Source organism: Barbus barbus (genome assembly GCF_936440315.1).
Source record: "Barbus barbus genome assembly, chromosome: 47".
NCBI lineage: Eukaryota > Metazoa > Chordata > Actinopteri > Cypriniformes > Cyprinidae > Barbus > Barbus barbus.
In genome coordinates this window covers 1315832-1334525 of record NC_136725.1, presented here as the reverse complement: position 1 = coordinate 1334525, position 18694 = coordinate 1315832, and the positions used below count along the sequence as shown (strand labels likewise).

Sequence of the window (18694 nt, the reverse complement as noted above, 5' to 3'; positions counted from 1 at the left end):
TTAGAAGTGATATTGCACAGGGATGAACTCACTTTCGTTGTATGTTGTATGCAAATCTGTTTTATTCTACTATTCATTATTGTTTATAGTAGTGTAGATGTCAGTAGTTTACAAAATAAGAATAAGTGTGTTGTGAGCATGAATATGAATAAATTGTAAAGGAATACCTTACTGAAAAATCTGATTTTCTTTGTTTTGTGGATTTTTTTGTTTATATATTTATTTTATGATTATTATTATTATTTTAATCTGTTAAGCTCCAAATTGAAAAAGAATCACACTAAAATATATATATTTTAAAAAGTGGTCTGTATGTATTTTAGGTCTTAGGTCTCTCTTGCAAGTCAAGAAAGAAGTCTGATTTAAATTACGATTCTACAAATTATTCTTTTAAATCAGATCTTTATTCAGTTGATTGACAATCTGAGTCTGGTTCTTGAGTTTAACTTACTGAATGACTGGAGGAGACAACAATCACTTCAGAAGTCATGATACTTTTATGCTGCTTTTGCATTGGAAGAAAGAAAGTCATGCAGGTTTGGAACAACAAGAGAGAATAATAACAGAAGTTACTGAAACATTTAAACTTCTCAGTAGATGCCATGGTATGTAAGTACATTCCAGTGTCTGTGTGTGCGTTTATCAGATGTGAACGAGTGTTCAGAGGAGCCCAGCATCTGTGCATACGGCTCCTGCTTCAACAGTCTGGGCAGCTTTGAGTGTGTGTGTAAACCTGGATTTGTGCTGTCAGAAGATAGACGCAGATGTTATGGTAATTTGTCATTAACCTGTTTATGTGACTAATCTTGTCCGAGTCATATTTCAAAGAAAATTAACAGATTTTTTTTTGCATTAAGAAAACAAAGCCTATTAGGAGCATTAAACATGAATATGACATTTCTGATTACAGTTTACTGAAACTGCACAAAACTCAATCTTTCCATATTTTGTTGAATTTATGAGGTGTTACATGTTTCAGTAGTAATACTTTTTGAAGTAGTTAAAACAGATTAAATAGTTAAACAAAGTTAAACAATTAAATAGAAATGATTCCCTTTCAAAACTGTCACTCACGTTGCATTTATTCACGCTTAGGGGAAACATTTTCCCCAAATACTGAAACCTGATTTCTTAACATTTGTGCAGTTGCACAAATCTATAGCATTTCAGGCCACCAAAACAGGTGGGGCCAAATGCCTAAATAAGTCGGTACTGAATGCCATTTCATCAGCATCTTTCTCCGAAGAAAAAGAACGAAGAAAACTGCTACTCACCGTAGAAGAGCCCCGGCAGAGGAAAGACGCTTTCCCTTTCAGTGCTTCTCCCCCACAGCTGTCCAATGACAATCCAAAGCAAATTTCCTCTTCTAATTGAGCAAATTATGGTGGCATTACTTCAAAATCTGAGCCATGGACGAGTCCTGCCCAGATCCAATGGCTTTTAGGCAGCTTGGCAGCGTGACTGACCTGTGCACCACAAATATCACAGCCCAGGCGATCGGTGGGTCGATGGCCAGTATGGTTAAACCTGATAGAAATTAAAGATCCAGTGAGGACTGCCTTCCTTGACTCCCCAGTCTCCCCCACCAGGCTGTGGGAGAGATTGTTGATGGTTTCGCAGAACTCTTTGCCGCAATTCAGAAGTCGTTGCATGCCATGCGCCACTTCCTGCCTAAGCACTTCAGCTCAGAGGCTCTGCCGACTCAACAGCCTGTGAAACCTATTCAGTTGTCCACTTAGCCTCAGTCTAGCAAGGCAGCCATTCTGGATGCTCACTTTGAAAAAGATCCTCACGCAGACTTTCCCAGGGGACAGGCTCTTATCAGTGGATCTGAAAGACGCTTACATTCATATTCAAATAGCCCTCCATCACAGACCATTCTTGAGATTTGCAGTCTATATGGCTACAATGATCGAGTGTTAATGAATCTAAATTCATCCCGTACACAGATTAGAACAGGCACACGCAATGAGGGTGTGGATACAGAAATAATTGGATTTTTAATATATATATACTATAAGATAGGAACCTTTAAAAGCTGTAAGAGAATCAATATAGGTGTCACAGAATGGCTCGTCTCCACCTTCACTGATCACGTTCACCTGCACTTCATCACTAATCATGCGCACCTGATCTTTGTCACCATCATTCAGAACTGGATATAAGCACTCACCTCAGTCACCACGATCGTCCGTTCTTGAAGTAACACTGCTGCAACAACGTCGACCCAACAAGGACCCACGCGTCACAGAAGCTGCTAGCTGAGTATACTTACCTGAATTCCTTACCAGATTATACTTACCTTCTGTTTTGCTCCTCTTCATCTTCCTCGCCCCCAGATTGCCATCATAGCGTTGAACTCTTGGATTACACTGGCCTTCCGGGATTCCTGTTCGTCACGATCCTGCAAGGAACAGAAGCTCAGTTAGAATCCCAGCTCACTCCCTTCATTCCTACCAAGAATAACCACTTACCTCACTCGAAGACTTTCACCTTTGTTGTTCTTGAGAATACCTGTAATAAACTCACTCGCTTCAACACTTACCTGTGTCTGACAGTTCCGTTACAATAGGCTCAAATATTTTATTAAGATATAAACAAGGAAACACTGAGCTTGCCATGAAAACATTTTATTAGCACTTTATATCCTACAAGTTTGTGACGCATTGAGCAACGTAGGCTATAACTCATCTCTTTAAACAACAACAAAAAACATTGTGCTTAAAATCAGCCGCTTATGTTTGTGTTTGTCCATCTCTAAAATACAGTAAATTATCATGATTTGCGTATAAAATCCCAATTTAGTGCTGATCCACGGCCTGCCGATCCTCAAGGAAATATGAATGAAGCACTTTTCAGCCTGAAGAACCAGGAGGTGCTGTCATCAAGAGTTATAAACAATGACTTATAATGTGTTAGGGTTCTGTTGTGTGTGTCATGTGTTCCTGCCTCTTGTGCCCATATTTGGTTTGTTTCCTGTCCTTGTCATGTCATTAGTAGTTTATTCGTGTCTAGTTACCTGTGTATTTATAGTCCTGTCTGTGTAGTGCCATTTCGTCTGGTCTACTTGTTACTCCGCTACGTTCCTGTCAGTGTCTGCCTTGCCTTGTCCTGCCCTGATGTCCTAGTAAAGTATGTTTTTGAGTTACATCCTCGTTTCCTGTGTCCTCCCTGCTGTGTGCACCGTGACATAATGACATCTGACTAAAATTAGTAGTAGTAGTAGTAGCCCTTTATTGTCACTAGTCACAAGTACCAGCGAAATTAGCCATCAACCTGTCCATACATACACAAACATACATACAATATGACAAGGGGGTAGACAGGACAGGAAGACAGGGAATTTTGGAAGATAATACAGCATAAACATGAGGAAGGGAGAGGAGAAAAAAAATATAACCCCCAGACTATGCTCCTGCGGGAGTACAGTGTGAGAACAGGAAAAAAACACCTCAGCAACAGAAGCACATAATCATAACATAGACACATGACTAGCAACGGGGGGAGAGTTGATCCAGCTCTGGCAAGCAGCCATCCGGTCCTGCAGCCCAAGGCGCCGGTCACAGACCCGCTTGTCAGGTGGCGGTGCGAAGCGGCGAAGGCGTTGGATTAGGGTTGGGAGGTGAATGCATATCAGTATATGAGTGGAGTTCATGTGTTCGTTGGCCTGGTGAGTCGTCACGCTGGAATTCAAAAACAAGTTGCCTCAGTCCGCAGATTGTAATAGCGACACAGCAGGTTGCCACGGAAACAGCCTTGGTCAGGACCCCGACAGAGTCAACAACATCAGGTGTCTGGAAGGGGGGAGGAACGCAAGAGAGCGTCTTCACTGCAGTGCTCTTCCGGAGTTGTTTACACCAGCAGTGACCTTGCCGAGCCAGCTGGTTTAGGGGAGCCGAAAGAAGATAAGATTGCGATTGTTTGGTCTTGGGTCGAGTAGCCGCATTCCAATTTCACGGCTACTCTCTTAGTCCTTTCTGGTCTCCAAATCCATCAATTTTCAATCATGACGGGCAGCCTTGTGAGGCTTTGGACAGCAGTTTCCGTCTCCTGAATTCTAGGATAACCCAGAGCAAAGCTTAATCCAATCAGCAGAAAACCCGTTATCGTGGTTCCGAATAGGTAGATGTCACACACGACCCCGATCAGGTTCCCCGATCCCCTCGATCCCAGGCTTCTCGTCGAGAAGATGGTGTCAATTTCGTTGCGAGACCAGTTGATCAAATCCATGATTTTTCAGTTTTTCAGAGCAGTGCAGAAGGAATCTCTCAAGTACAAGACGAGACGAAGAGCAAGCAGGGAAGATAAGGGGAGGACAGGAGAGAAAATGCGACCGCCTTCGCTGAGAGCCAAACGAGAAGATGAAAATTACCATGGTTATAATAATTAAGATAGGATTCTAGAATTAGCACATAATATTTCTGTAATATGGCCAAATCAATTACAAAATCATACACAAAGGATTCGCCCCTATCGTCCAGATTGCACTCTGGAATACTTGCATTGGCGTGAGCGCATTTCGAGGTTTTATGGACATATTTCATAGACTCATTAACATCTGTAAATTAAGAAATTAAAACGTAAATATTAGTAGTGAAATTTTACAGTGGTACTATAAAATAAAATGGTTATTTTTCTTAAATACTTAATTTCTGCCATATTTTGCTTTTAATTATGATTAAGCTTATAGTAATGTCAATCGTTTTTTGATCTCAAATATTTTGGTGGGTCTTGAAATAGGTTAACATGCATATTACTAGAATATTAGCTATTTTTAGTACTAATTAAGCACATATTAATGCCTTATTATACATGACCTTATTCTACATCCCTAATCCTACCCAACATCTAAACTTAACAACTACATTACTAACTTTTAATAAGCAGACAATTAGGAATTTATTGAGAGAAAAGTCATAATTAACAGTGAATAAGTGTTCTAAAGTGTTACCTTGCACTTATAATAGAGTGCTATGGTATATTTTTCCCCAAGCATGATTCAACACAACGTGAGAGACCATTTTGACAGGAAATGCTTCAGTTACTACCATAATCTTGGTTCTTTAGATAACAGGAATGAGCATTGCATGCCCTGCCGTGCTATACATAGGCACTTTAATAGGCAGTTGGCCCCGCCCATTTTTACAGGCTGAAATGCCATAGATTTGTGCAGCTGCACAAACGTTAACCAATTAGGCTTCAGTATTCGGATTCAAGCATGATTCAATCATCGACTGTAAAAAACATGGACGTAGTGTCCGTGACATCACCTGTAGGTTTCTGAAGAGCATTTTTGAAGCTCAAAGTGGGCGGAGCCAGCCATCGCCATCTTGGCTGCGTGTCACTCCTGGATAATCAAATGGGCAAAGAGGTGGAATGTGGATAGAGCTGGTTGCTGAAACCACACCGCCTAGTGCGACGGTAGTGACGGTAGTAGCAATCCACCGGTCACTCAAGTGGCCACGCTCTTAATTATGCAGAACTTTAAGGCTTCATATAATTTAAACGGATGAGTTATAAAAACAATACCCCCTCACAGTTGTCATAAAGGGCAAAATTAGCTATATAGATCAAAACCACTTTTTGTACCAGGATGTAAACATGTTTTTTTTCTCCTGTAAAGTTTAAAAAAAGTCCTGTAAAGTCCTGTAAAGGCATTTTAACATGGGCTGTCTATGGGATTGACTCCCTTTTGGAGCCAGTCTCTAGCGGCCAGTCGATGAACTGCAGTTTAAGTCACTTCCGTGTTGGTTTCAAAAGAGAGACATGGTTGACATTGAGGTTGCCGCTTGGATTCAATGCAACACTCATTCCTGTTTTCTCAGGGAACCAAGGTTACATTAGTAACTGGAGCGTTTTCTGACTTTGCTGCATGACAGTTTTTTCATTCTCTCTCTCCAAAAACTGCATACAGTAGCAAATTCAAATCTTCCTTTAGGATTTCTAAAATCATATTGTTTCTAAAAGTGTGTAAGAAGTAGTTCTACACACAAGAGTATTAACAAATATGAAATATGTCTTCAAACAAAACATTGTCATTCCTTATATAATACTCACTGACTGTTTGTTGTGTTAGACACTAGAGAGAGCTTCTGTTTCACACGCTTTGAGAGCGGCAAGTGCTTTGTCCCACAGGCATTTAACACCAGCAAAGCCAAGTGCTGCTGTAGCATCATGGCCAAAGAGGGCTGGGGCGACCCCTGTGAGCTGTGCCCTAAAGAACAGGACGGTACCAGAGCTCTCATCTCCTTCATGATCAGTTACACCACCACAACACCACTCCAAAGTCCTTCTCATTGTTTCATGTTGTGTGTGTTCACAGCTGCATTTCAGGATCTCTGTCCGTTTGGCCATGGGGTCATTCCTGGTGCTGGGAACACACGTGTGGGTAAAGACAATACTGGACTTGTTGGCTGTGTTATAACAGGTTTTACTGCTGAGAAAACCAAGCCGAAAGTTTGAAAGGAAGACTGTGTGAAGAGTTGATGTGTCCTAGAGATTGTAAAATAAATAATTAAATAATAATAATAATGTAATATTGCTATACTGTTCTGAGAATTAAGACACCCAAGTTGTCTGTTGAGTAGACATGAAACGTGAATCCCAGAGTGCACAAAACTGAACCTGTTGGATTGGGTGTGTTTAATTGGGGTTGAATCTAAACTCTGCAGAGCTCCGGCCCTCCAGGAATTCAGTTTGACACCCCTGCTGTACAGGCTGACCGTACTACATCACTGTGTGTCTCAGACTTAAACAAATGTGTGGAGAATCCAGAGATCTGTGTGAACGGACGCTGCATCAACATGGATGGCTCCTTCCGCTGCGTGTGTCCCATGGGCTACATGCTTGACTACACAGGAACACGTTGTAATGGTAAGAGAATCCTGAACTGTAACTTTTAGCAAAAACATTTCTAAAACTTACTTTAAAAGTACTTTTGTTTGCACCATCATTGAATGTATTTTTCACACCACCATGAACTCTGTTTGTGTTTTGCACTGTTTCCCGCTCCTTGTTTGTTATCATCGTTACTCATTTGATTTCATTATGTTCAAGGGTGTGTGTCTAATTATCACATGTATTTAAGATCAGTTCTCTGTGTTTCATTGCCAGGTCTTCGTCTCTATGTAGTTGTGTTGGATGTACTGTTGAAATTACACTGTGGATTATTTTTCAGAATACATACAAGACAGTATTGTGTACAATGTTGCCCACAACCACCACAAACATTGATGGAGAAATCAGCAACTCTCATTGAAAATTAATAACTTCAAGTCACTTTAGCTGCAATTTGGCTGAGATTATGCAGATCCCTTCTCCAGTGGTATTAGCTTGACATTTTGCTAATCCAGGGGGCCGTGGTTCTTGTTGGTGTGGGTTTCCTCTGGGTGTTCTATCAGCCAATTGACAGTTTATTGAGAGTTTGAATTTTCAACCTGTTCAGCTAACAGCGTTCTGTTCTTTGTGTGTGCAGATACTGATGAGTGTTCGGTGGGAAACCCCTGTGGAAACGGCATGTGCTCAAATGTGATTGGATGATTTGAGTGTCTGTGTGAGGAGGGATTTGAGCCTGGACCAATGATGAGCTGTGAAGGTCATCTGACAAAATCATCTGATGAGACATCTTTCTTTAACCAGCTTCAGTGAATTGATGTGTATGATATCATTAAATTAGAAAAAAAGTTTTTATATTTGACATAGCTGCCAATTGATTTACCTGGATTAATTACATTATATGCTAATTAATCAAATTACCAATTTCAGTATTTGCTGTGATAATCCCTCAAATGAAGATAATTCAGATAGATGCCATTATTGTTGCTAATGAGTAAATCATTAAATAGTTAAAAATTTGCTTAGTCCATATATAATTATTATTGCATACAGTAATTATTCAGTCTGTTATTATATCTGAAATATAGCCTAAGGGACCTTTCATACAGGACGTGTTGTTGTGTCCGTCTTTGACTGATTGTGTGTCATTGCTGATTGTCCAGATGTGAACGAGTGCAGTCAGAATCCTCTGCTCTGTGTGTTTCGCTGCATTAACACTTTCGGGGCTTATGAATGCAGCTGTCCATCTGGTTACACTCTGCGAGAAGATGGACGCATGTGTCAGGGTACAACTTATCAATAATCATTTATTTGGAGTGAAACTTTCCAACCCTAAGTGATTGTAATATACAAGATTAATGTAAATGCATACTTGTATTTTTTAAAAATGCACACTTGATGTCACTGAGCTCCCTTGTGTTCAGATGTAGACGAGTGTGCAAATGATCTTCATAGCTGTGACTCCAGAGGAATGCAGTGTAACAACTTAATTGGCACCTTCATGTGTGTTTGTCCAGCTGGGATGATCCGCAGAATGAATGACGACGTGTGTCAAGGTAAAATCTGTTTTTAAAATCTAATTTAATTGAACTGATCTGCATTGCTGTTCATGTTTACAAAGACACTGATGTAAAAAAAATGTTGAATTTACAAATGATAACGAGTCTGTATATTTTATCATTCATACCCATTTTAAATTGAACTTAGCTTTGAAAGCCTTGCATTGTCACGGGTCGGTACACGCACAAGGAGAAAGTTGAGCTGAGGATCTAACTGCATCAGTCAAAACAAAACAAAACAAAACAAAAACTCTCTGGAAGACAGAAAAACCACAGGTTCCACTGGGTTTACACCCACTGTGAAGGGGGATCTCCACTCCTGTATGTACTTACTCCACATACTCACACAAGGTCCCTCAAGAACCAACCCTAGGCAGGCGTGCGTTCGTTTGAGCATTGAGACCAGTGTGGAGTAATGAACAGATGAAATTGTCAGGTAGTGGATTTGGTAAGCAAGATCTAAAAGCTCACTAGTCCTCTAGGAGAAGGAGGTGGGCTGCTGGTAGATCCATAGATTTGGGTCTGTTGTTCTGCAACAAGATGAGAGTTGAAGGTCTAACTCAGGGTTCCTCAATAGGCAGCCCTCAGGCCATATCCAGCCCGTGAGAGAAAAATGTTTGGCCCCTGCTAATTTCAAATAATGTGGCATCAGACAGCGACATCTGACACCGTGTCTACACCGGACGCAAGCGATGCGACGCAGTGCGACAAAATACAATAGAACTCATTTTAATCTGTGATGCTGTCTATACGGGATGGGGCACGCAGTACGACACGACAACTGTCGCATCCGGTGTAGACAAGATTTGACAGCGAAAACATGGCGAGTGTGAAGAAAAGAAAAGTGGACACGGATAAACAGACGATTCAAATTTGAATGGACTGAACAATTTTGAGTGAGTGACTGATACCATCTTTGTTATGGAATACACGAGTTGGTTCACATTGAGTTAACAATTTTAACGTACCACAAGTTTGCTTTAATTTATTTTCAAGATCTGAGGTAAAATATCTGTTTTTGCTTTTAAGTATGGCTATAAAGGTCACGGAAAATATTATTCAAACTCGCATTAAAAACTTGTAACATTGAATAAAGCACATAATCATAACCTGAGATTATCACTGTCATAGTTTGTACTGTATGTTGTTTCAGTCATGACGTAGCAGAAAATAGAAACCGTTTCGAAAATAGAAGCTTGTAGCTGTAAAAGTACCTTTTATCACGTCCAGTCATGTCTGGTTGGAACACAAAGTTACAGTTTTACACCCCCCTAAAATCTAAGTATAAAAATATTAATGCTGACAGAGCTAATAATGGAACCTGAAATTAGGGAAAGTGGAGAGAAGAGATCCAGATGAGCAGGACCAGTTGACCTGCATGGTAGATATTGAGTTCCAGATTTTTTGTTTGTTCATTTATTCAACAGGCAAAGTTCTTATTTGAAAACAAAAATGTTCATAATTGTTTGAATAAAACAGACTACACCAATAAAAACAGCAGCAGCAAGTCGAGTCACCTTTTTTAATATAGCGCTGTTAACAATACAGATTGTGTCAAAGCAACTGCACCATATCAGAATAGGAAAATAGTGTCAATAATGTAAAATGACTAGATTAAACACAAAATTTTCAGTTAAAGGCATTTCATTATTGAATTCAATGATGTCATTGTCCAGCTCATTTCAGTTTAAATAGTATCTGGGCAATCATGTAGACGATATCGCTGGAAATGAAGTGTCCCAAACTGAGCAAACCAGAGGAACCAAAACTCCATCAGTGACAGAATTGAGAAAAAAACCTTGCGAGAAACCAGGCTCAGTCGGGGGGGCCAGTTCTCCTCTGACCAGACGAAACAGCAGTTCAATTCCAACTGTAGCAAAGTCAGATTGTGCAGAGGACTCATTTGGTTCCTGTGGTCTTGTCCCGATGGCCGTCCAGGTGACGAGGTCCTCACTGGGGATCTGTCTCTGGGGTTCATCTAGGTGTCCTGATCTCCGCTGACGTTCAGGGCTGTAGAGGTCGTCTCTAGGTGCTGATCCACCATCTGATCTGGATACGGACTGAATCTGAAAAGAAAGAGACTAATGGCAACAACAACAACAACAACAAGAGCAAACATTTTGGTCCTCTGTGAAAACTAATTGAGGAACCCTGGTCTAACTACAAGATTCAAGATTTTTATACACAATTATACAGATTATAACCAGCAGTGAAATGTAAGTCAGGTCCGCTTCAAGGACAGTGCAATTGTATAGTATACAAATATTGAGAAAAAGAAAGTAGAAAAAAATAAAATAATAAAATAAAAGATAAAAAAATGTAAATATAAATGTGCAGGTCAGTATGTTGTTGACTTAAATAGTAATATAAGAGGAATGTGCAAAAGAATGTGCAAAAAAGTTGTACAGGGTATTTAAATAGCAGCAATATGAGGTAGAAAAAATTATGAATAGCTTATTGATATATTGATATTTACATGGAGTCAAGTGAAGTTATGACACAGAGTTAGAGTTTAGGAGCCTGATGGCCTGGGGGAAGAAGCTCCTCCTAAGTCTCTCAGTTTTTGCCATCAGGCTACGGAAACGCTTACCAGATGGAAACAAAGTGAATAGTCGGTTACCAGGGTGATTAGAGTCCTTGATGATTTTGACAGCTCTACTTTTGCAGCGTTTGAGGTAGATGTCCTGCAGAGAGGGGAGAGCAGACCCTGAGATGCGCTCAGCTAAGCGCACAACTCTCTGTAGTGCTTTGCAGTCCTGATTGGAGCTGTTTCCATACCACACTGAGATGCACTGAGTCAATACACTTTCTATGGTCCCTGAAGAGAAAGTTTTCAGGATTGCTGGTGAGACCCTGAATTTCCTCAGCTGTCGCAGATGGTACAGTCTTTCCCTGGCTTTCTTAACCTGTGTTTGGATGTGTGTAGTCCAAGTCAGGTTCTCGAAGATGTTTACACCGAGGTACTTGAAGCTACTCACCCTCTCCACAGGGGTCCCACTGATCATAAGAGGAGTGTAGGGCTGCTGTTGTCTCTTCCTAAAGTCCATAATGATAGTGAAGTGACATTCAGCCAAGTATGGTGACCCATACTCGGAATTCGTGCTCTGCATTTAACCCATCCAACGTGCACACATACAGCAGTGAACACACTCACACCGTGAACACACACCGGAGCAGTGGGCAGCCATTTTATGCTGCGGCGCCCGGGGAGCAGTTGGGACTCAAGGACACCTCAGTCATGGTATTGAGGGTGGAGAGAGCGCTGGACATTCACTCCCCCCACCTACAATCCCTGCCAGCCGGGGACTTGAACCCGCAACCTTCGGATTACAAGTCTGACTCTCTAACCATTAGGCCACGACTTCCCCATGATCAGCTCTTTAGTTTTGCTCACATTCAGTGAGAGACAGTTGTCCGGCACCATGATGTGAGTCTCTCTACCTCATCCAAGTATGCGGTCTCATCATTGTTGGAGATGAGGCCCAGAACCACAGTATCATCAGCGAATTTGATGATAGATGTGGAGCTGTGAGAGGACACGCAGTCATGCGTGTAGAGAGAGTAGAGCAGGGGACTCAGGACACAGTCCTGTGGGGCTCTTACGTTCAGAGTGATGGAGTTTGAGGTGAACTGGCCAACTTTCACCACTTGAGGTCTGCCGGTGAGGAAGTCTTGAATCCAGTCACAGAGTGAGGAGTTTAGGCCGAGGTCTATGAGTTTAGAAGCCAGCTTGATGGGGACAATAGTATTGAAAGCTGAGCTATAGTCAATGAATAGCAGCCTTAGATAATTCCCATTGTTGCTGTCCAAGTGTGTGAGGGAAGAGTGGAGGACGTGAGAGATGGCATCGTCAGTAGATCTATTGGGGCGATAGGCAAACTGAAGAGAGTCCAAAGTATCAGGTATGGAGGAGCAGATGTGGCTCTTTACAAGCTCTCAAAAACCTTTATGACTATAGATGTGAGGGCAACTGGGCGATAGTCATTCAGGCAAGAGGGTTTATTGTTCTTTGGCACAGGGATAATGACAGATTTTTTGAATGAGGTGGGAACCACGGAGGTAGCAAGGGACTCATTAAAGATAGAAGTGAATAAACCAGCGAGCTGATCAGCGCAGGACCTCAGAACACGGCTGGTTATCCCATCAGGTCTGGCTGCTTTCCTGACGTTCACTTTCTTTAGCGCCCTCCGAACCTCATCCTCCGACACGGTGATTACAGGATCATCGCTGCTCTGCCTGCTGCTTCCTGACGCACTGGACGGCAGAGTCGCGCCGCCGCAGTTGCAATCGAAGCGGCCGTAGAAGATGTTTAACTCGTCGGCCAGCAACGGATCTGCTCTCACCTCCTAGTCGGAGGATTTGTTTCCGAAGGCACAGATGGTCCTCAGTCCCTGCCACATCCGTCGAGAGTCATTGAGCTGGAAATGAGACTCAATTCTCTCTCTGTATCTGTGTTTGGCGGCTCTTAGTGCGCGTCGAAGAGAATAGCACGATGCTTTGTACTCGCTCATATTCCCGGACAGAAGAGCCTCATTGTAAGCCACACGCGGCAGTGCGTGTGGGGGGCATGGTCCGATTTGCCAAAAGCCGGTAGTGAGCGGGCTTTGTAGGCATTCTTGAACTGAGTGTAGCAGTGATCCAGTGTATTTGGTCCTCTAGTTGGACAGGATACATGTTGATGAAAGTTCGGCATGACCTGTCTGAGGTTAGCTTTGTTGAAGTCTCCCGCGATGATAAAGGCAGCGTCAGGATGTTTGTTAATGTAGCCGCTGAGCACAGCGTGAAGCTTAGACAAAGCCAAGAAAAAGAATTGTCTGACTGTGGTGTAATGTACACAGCAGTAACAATGATCGATGAAAACTCCCGGGGCAGATAAAATGGGCGGCAAGTAATGGAAAGATGTTCCAGATGAGGCGAGCAGGAACGCGACAGAATGTTGATATTCCTGGGATCACACCATTTCTTGTTAATCATGAAACACTCCTTCACCCCTGGATTTACCGGCCTCTGCTGTTCTGTCCATCCGAAAAACAGAGAAGTTATCACTTGGCATTACAGCAGTGTCCGGGCCCGAGGACGAAAGCCATGTTTCTGACAAACACAGGATGTCACAGTCCCTTATATCCCGTTGGAAACTAATCTTGGCTCTAAGATCGTCCATCTTATTCTCCAAGGATTGGACATTTACAAGCAGAATGCTCTGAAGAGGAGGACTATGAGCCCTTTTCCTGAAACTGTCTCGAATCCCAGTGCGTTTCCCACGGTGTTTCTTGATCCTTCACCTCGGGGGGTTATTGTTCATCTCCGCATTCCGAAGAATCTCCAGAGGCCATGATGCATTCGTGGATAAAGTGTCCTGGAACAGGTTAGTGTAGCGGCTTCCAATGTCCAAAAGTGTTTCTTTGTTATAGGTGATCAGTGCCGACGTGAAATGTGTAAAAAGAGAAAGTAAAAGTAAGTAAAAAAGTAAATAAAACACAATCTTAGCGGAGCGACCTGGATGGCGTCCGAAGATGGCGCCGCATCTGCTGTAGGTCTTGAAGAGACGTGCAGCAGATGAGACATGACGTAAAGCATTTGAACGGACATTTTTCAGAATTTAAGCAAAAACATAAAACCGCAAAATGTAACAAGAAATAACTAGTTAAATATCACAGTGGACATCCATCTTATTGAATAACATCCATATTAATGAATAAATCATGCTGACAACCTTTTACCAGCTTGCATTCCTTACCATTTTTCTTTTAATGAAAGGTCAATAGAGAACTGTAACAAATACCCACTTTCACACCGCAAGGGATTGTGCGTAATATACAGAATATATGCAGCAAACATACTTTGGGGACACTTAATTTCTAGCGATTATTGTCAATTTGATTTCACAGATACTATTTAATCTAAACTGGGCTAGACAATGACATCTCTGAATTCAATAATGAAATGCCTTTAACTGAAAATTGAGAGTTTAATCTTATTATTATACATTACTGACACTCTATCCTCCAATTTGATACTGTTAAGTGCTTTGACACAATCTGTATCGTTAAAATCTCTAAATAAATAAAGGTGACTTGACAAAATCGACATGAAAGTGATCATTCTGACAAAAAAAAATGACAATAAATATGACTTTGAAGCAGTTGACATGGGCACCACCATAACCTCAAGGCTGCCCTATGCCCTACCAGAATCTTAGTCCCCATAATGAAATATACACTAGTCAACATTTGAAGTGGATCACAACCTTTCATCAAAGTTGTCCTAAAACCTAAAACCAAAATTCTTTCTTGTCTTAGGACAACTTTGATTAACTTTTTTGATCCACTTCAAATGTTGACTACTGTATATTAATGTAACACAGTTCATAGAACGGGAAGAAGGATTCGGGAACCGGTGAACATTCAATCAAGTTTAATGAAAATAAACAAACACAAAAGTGAAGCGATAGCCCTTCATGGACGACTGCCGCACACAAAACGCAGCATAATGTCCAGGCCTGGTCCTCTCTCGTCTTGCACTGTTGTAGCTCCTCCTTTTATCCTTCCGGAGCTCCTCTGTGGGACTCGAGACCGGTGAGTGGTGCAGATGTTGCTCATTATCATTAAATCCACCGGCCTCACTCCGTTCCCACGGCTCTCGGTCCCGCCCCACTCGTCACATACCCCCATCGCCCCTCGCAGGCCGGGGGGTACTCCCGAGACTGCGCTCTACTCCCGGGGGGAGCCGATCATGGTGGCCGTGGCGTACCTGGGGGTAAGGACAGACGAGATGAGAGAAAAGGAGACGGAAGGATGAGGAGACACTGAGAGGGGAGAGAGGAAAAAAAAAAAGAATTCGGTCAGCTTCCCGGACACACTGCCGCTTGGTCCTCAACCAGCTGAGAAGCTTTCACTCACGGTGCCATGCGATGGTACCGGACATCTTTGGTGGACGGCCCGACGCTCCTCCGCCTCCTGGCGAATGGCACCGACTCCTCTGGTCCCTCTCGGACGGCAGCCACCCCTCCTCGACCCCGCAGCATGGCAGCGAGCCTTAAGTCCCACCCGATTTTCTATTGCTCCAGCACCACCGCCTCAGGCAGCCACTGGCAGTGTCCGCTCCATCATGCTGCCCGACCTCGTAAGCACCGCAATCACCCTCAGCAGCGAGGGCTCTCTGACAGCGTGTCCCTCCTTCCTCCTGGGTTTCAGCACCAATGTAGAACGGGAAGGAGGAGTTGGGAACCGGTGAACATTCAATCAAGTTTAATAAAAATAAACAAACACAAAATTAACGCGGCAGCCCCTCACGGATGACTGCTGCACACAAAATAAAGTCCAGGCCTGGTCCTCTCTCCTGGTCCTTTTATCCTTCCGGAGCTCCTCCGTGGGACTCGAGACCGGTGAGTGGTGCAGGTGTCACTCATTATCATTAACTCCACTGGTCTCACTCCGTTCCCACGGCTCTCGGCCCCGCCCCACTCGTCACAATTAGTTCCACACATTAAAGTCTACATAAAATCAAAATTGACACTTCACACCACGCCCTCCAACCATTAGTTTGCTGTATGTTTGCTAAAATAAAAAGCTGCCCTCTATTCAATATTCTGTTTCAATTGGAAATACGTCACAATACTGAAATCGGTAGCTACTTCGTTTCACACAGACACATGTCTAACAGGGTACTGCTTAAAATTATTAGAGGGAACTGTGGGGTTGGTTAGTGGATGTAGGAATGCAGGGTCGGGTATGCACATTGAAATCACCTATACATCCAACAATATACTGATCACACTAGAATGGAAAAGAAAGTCTCTTTTATTCATTCTCATTTACTTTTGTAATTATATTTCCTCTTTACAGATGAAAATGAATGCTTTACTCGGACTGGGGTTTGTGAGAATGGTCGATGTGTGAACACTGTGGGCAGCTACACATGTGAATGTGACGTTGGATTCAAAGCGGACTCTACAGGCACGCAATGTCTTGGTAAAACCTCTTTCTCGACTCTAAATGTAAAGCTGACCATACTGTATGTCAACTAGTGGTGTGTGATATTAAAAAGAAATGAAACACCTAGGGCTTCTACTGTGCTCCTGGGGACTCACTGTCCTGCAAATAAATTGGTTTATTTAATTGCCCTGCGAGCCCATTCGCTACACCATAGATCTTCAACCCCGATCCTGGGGACCTACTGTCCTGCAGAGTTTAGCTCCAACCCTGATCAATCACACCTGAACCAGCTGATTAAGCTCTTCAGCATCACTGGAAAACTCACAGGGTTGGAGCTAAACTCTGCAGGACAGTAGGTCCCCAGGATCGGGGTTGAAGATCTATGGTGTAGCGAATGGGCTCGCAGGGCAATTTTAAACTCTGATTTCTCCCAGAAAGCCATTTGGCCACAATGAAATGTGCTGTGCTGCTGGATGCGTGTGTTCACTTTGTGTTATTGTGCATTGTAAGTCTCTATTGTGATGTGAATCGATGAGTGCTGTGATGTTTGTCTCTCAGATTACAGGAGAGGCTTGTGTTTCACTGAGGTTCTGCACAGCAGATGAGGTCCAGCAGTGGTGTTCCTGTCAGCAGGTCTCAGTGCTGCTGTAACGGAGGCCGTGGGTGGAGGGACCAGTGTGAGCTCTGCCCTCTGCCTGACACTGCCAGCTACAAGAAACTCTGCCCATATGGTCACGTCTACACCACTGACGGAACAGGTGCAGATGCTGAAAATCACACTCATGACCAGCTTTTCTAAAGCAGACATAGCAGCAGTGACCTAAAGTCAAGTCAAATCAAGTCAAGTCACCTTTATTTATATAGCGCTTTTAACAATAATTGAAATTAAAATGATTGTGTCAAAGCAACTTTCCAATATCAAAATAGGAAAATAGTGTGGTAATAATGCAGAAGGACAATAATAAACACTCAATTTTCAGTTAAAGGCATTTCATTATTGTATTCAGTGATCGTCCATCACTGATGTCATCGTCCAGCTCAGTTTAGTTTAAATAGCATCTGTGCAATCAAGTCGATGAGATCGCTAGAAATGAAGTGTCCCCAACTAAGCAAGCCAGAGGCGACAGCGGCAAGCAACCAAAACTCCATCGGTGACAGAATGGAGAAAAAAACCTTGGGAGAAACCAGGATCAGTTCTCCTCAAATAAATGTCAAATCATACTGTTTGGTGCATTGCAGCCCTTACCAATAGTTTATTTAAAGCTGCAGTTTGGTTTATTTAATTTTTTTGGGGTGGTGTTGAAAATTATCCAAATCCAAATTATGAGAAAGTACAAATCCAGCCAGTGTTCAAAACTATCTCCTTTCCTTAAGCTGATTCACAGCTGAAAGCTTGTAATAATGTTTTCTAATTTGAGTGGAATTGGTAAGTTTCTGCGGGAAATACGAGCTTGCCACCATTCGTCTTTGCATCATTACGTCACGTCTGTAAACATAAAGAAGGAGACCCAGCTATAGACTGTACAGAAATTGAAAACTACAGGTAATGCTAATATACTCAGTCACGCATTGCTGATGTTTTTAATATGAAGAATTTGAGAACAAAGTATGACAGCAATAATTTGCATGGTTTGATGTGATATGAGCTAAGCGATCATTATATTTATATTATATATCTGGCCGTGCCAGAGCATAACCCATGTAAAGATGATAATTCTGCAAATAACTGCAATTGCAGGTTTCAAACAGAGATGGCGACAAAGAGGCAAAACTCTCAGACTGCAGCTTTAAACACTCTGAAACTATGATGCATTTTAAAATCCAAAGAAATACAGGCAGCACCATAAGATAGATAGACAGATAATGTTTTTTGTCCTCAGAGAGGAAATTCGTTTTCATAGAAGGTGCGTGTAACACACATAGACAGCTACACATAATGTGCACACTTGTCGCAGTACATTCGTGAACAGTTACATTCCCCACAAAAATAAAGAATAAGTGGGGTGTAGGGCAGGTCATTAGCTCAAAGTCCTAGACCTAAAAATAGGAGACATTCTTTGATCTCTGATTTTAGTATGGGACAGCAGCGGGTGTGTGTAGCATTTCAATCAGTCAGTTCCCTGTGTGCTTCATTTGTCAGAAATCCCTGTTATCACAGTATGTGAGATTATCTTTTAAGATTTTAGTTGTCAGCAAAGCTCTTTGTTCTGCCCACAGATATAGATGAGTGTAAGCTGATTCCAGGTGTTTGTACCAATGGCATCTGTATCAACATCATGGGCTCTTACAGATGCCACTGTAAGCCAGGATATGTTGCCTCGGCTGCAGGAACCACATGCGTCGGTGCGCCGGTAACACACTTTATAT

At 42.4% G+C, this 18694-nt stretch overlaps 1 protein-coding gene across 1 annotated transcript in view; it reads left to right on the top strand.

The window, feature by feature from the left end:
- fbn2a (fibrillin 2a) overlaps positions 1-18694 on the top strand; it is a gene marked incomplete at both ends in the record, with an annotated part of 50549 nt that overhangs the window by 24861 nt on the left and 6994 nt on the right. Inside the window, 11 exon segments of the mRNA XM_079410599.1 lie at positions 647-772; positions 6077-6229; positions 6323-6388; positions 6748-6873; positions 7475-7536; positions 7540-7594; positions 7998-8120; positions 8259-8390; positions 16238-16363; positions 16915-17085; positions 18545-18670. Coding sequence (XP_079266725.1) covers positions 647-772; positions 6077-6229; positions 6323-6388; positions 6748-6873; positions 7475-7536; positions 7540-7594; positions 7998-8120; positions 8259-8390; positions 16238-16363; positions 16915-17085; positions 18545-18670 — 1266 coding nt within the window.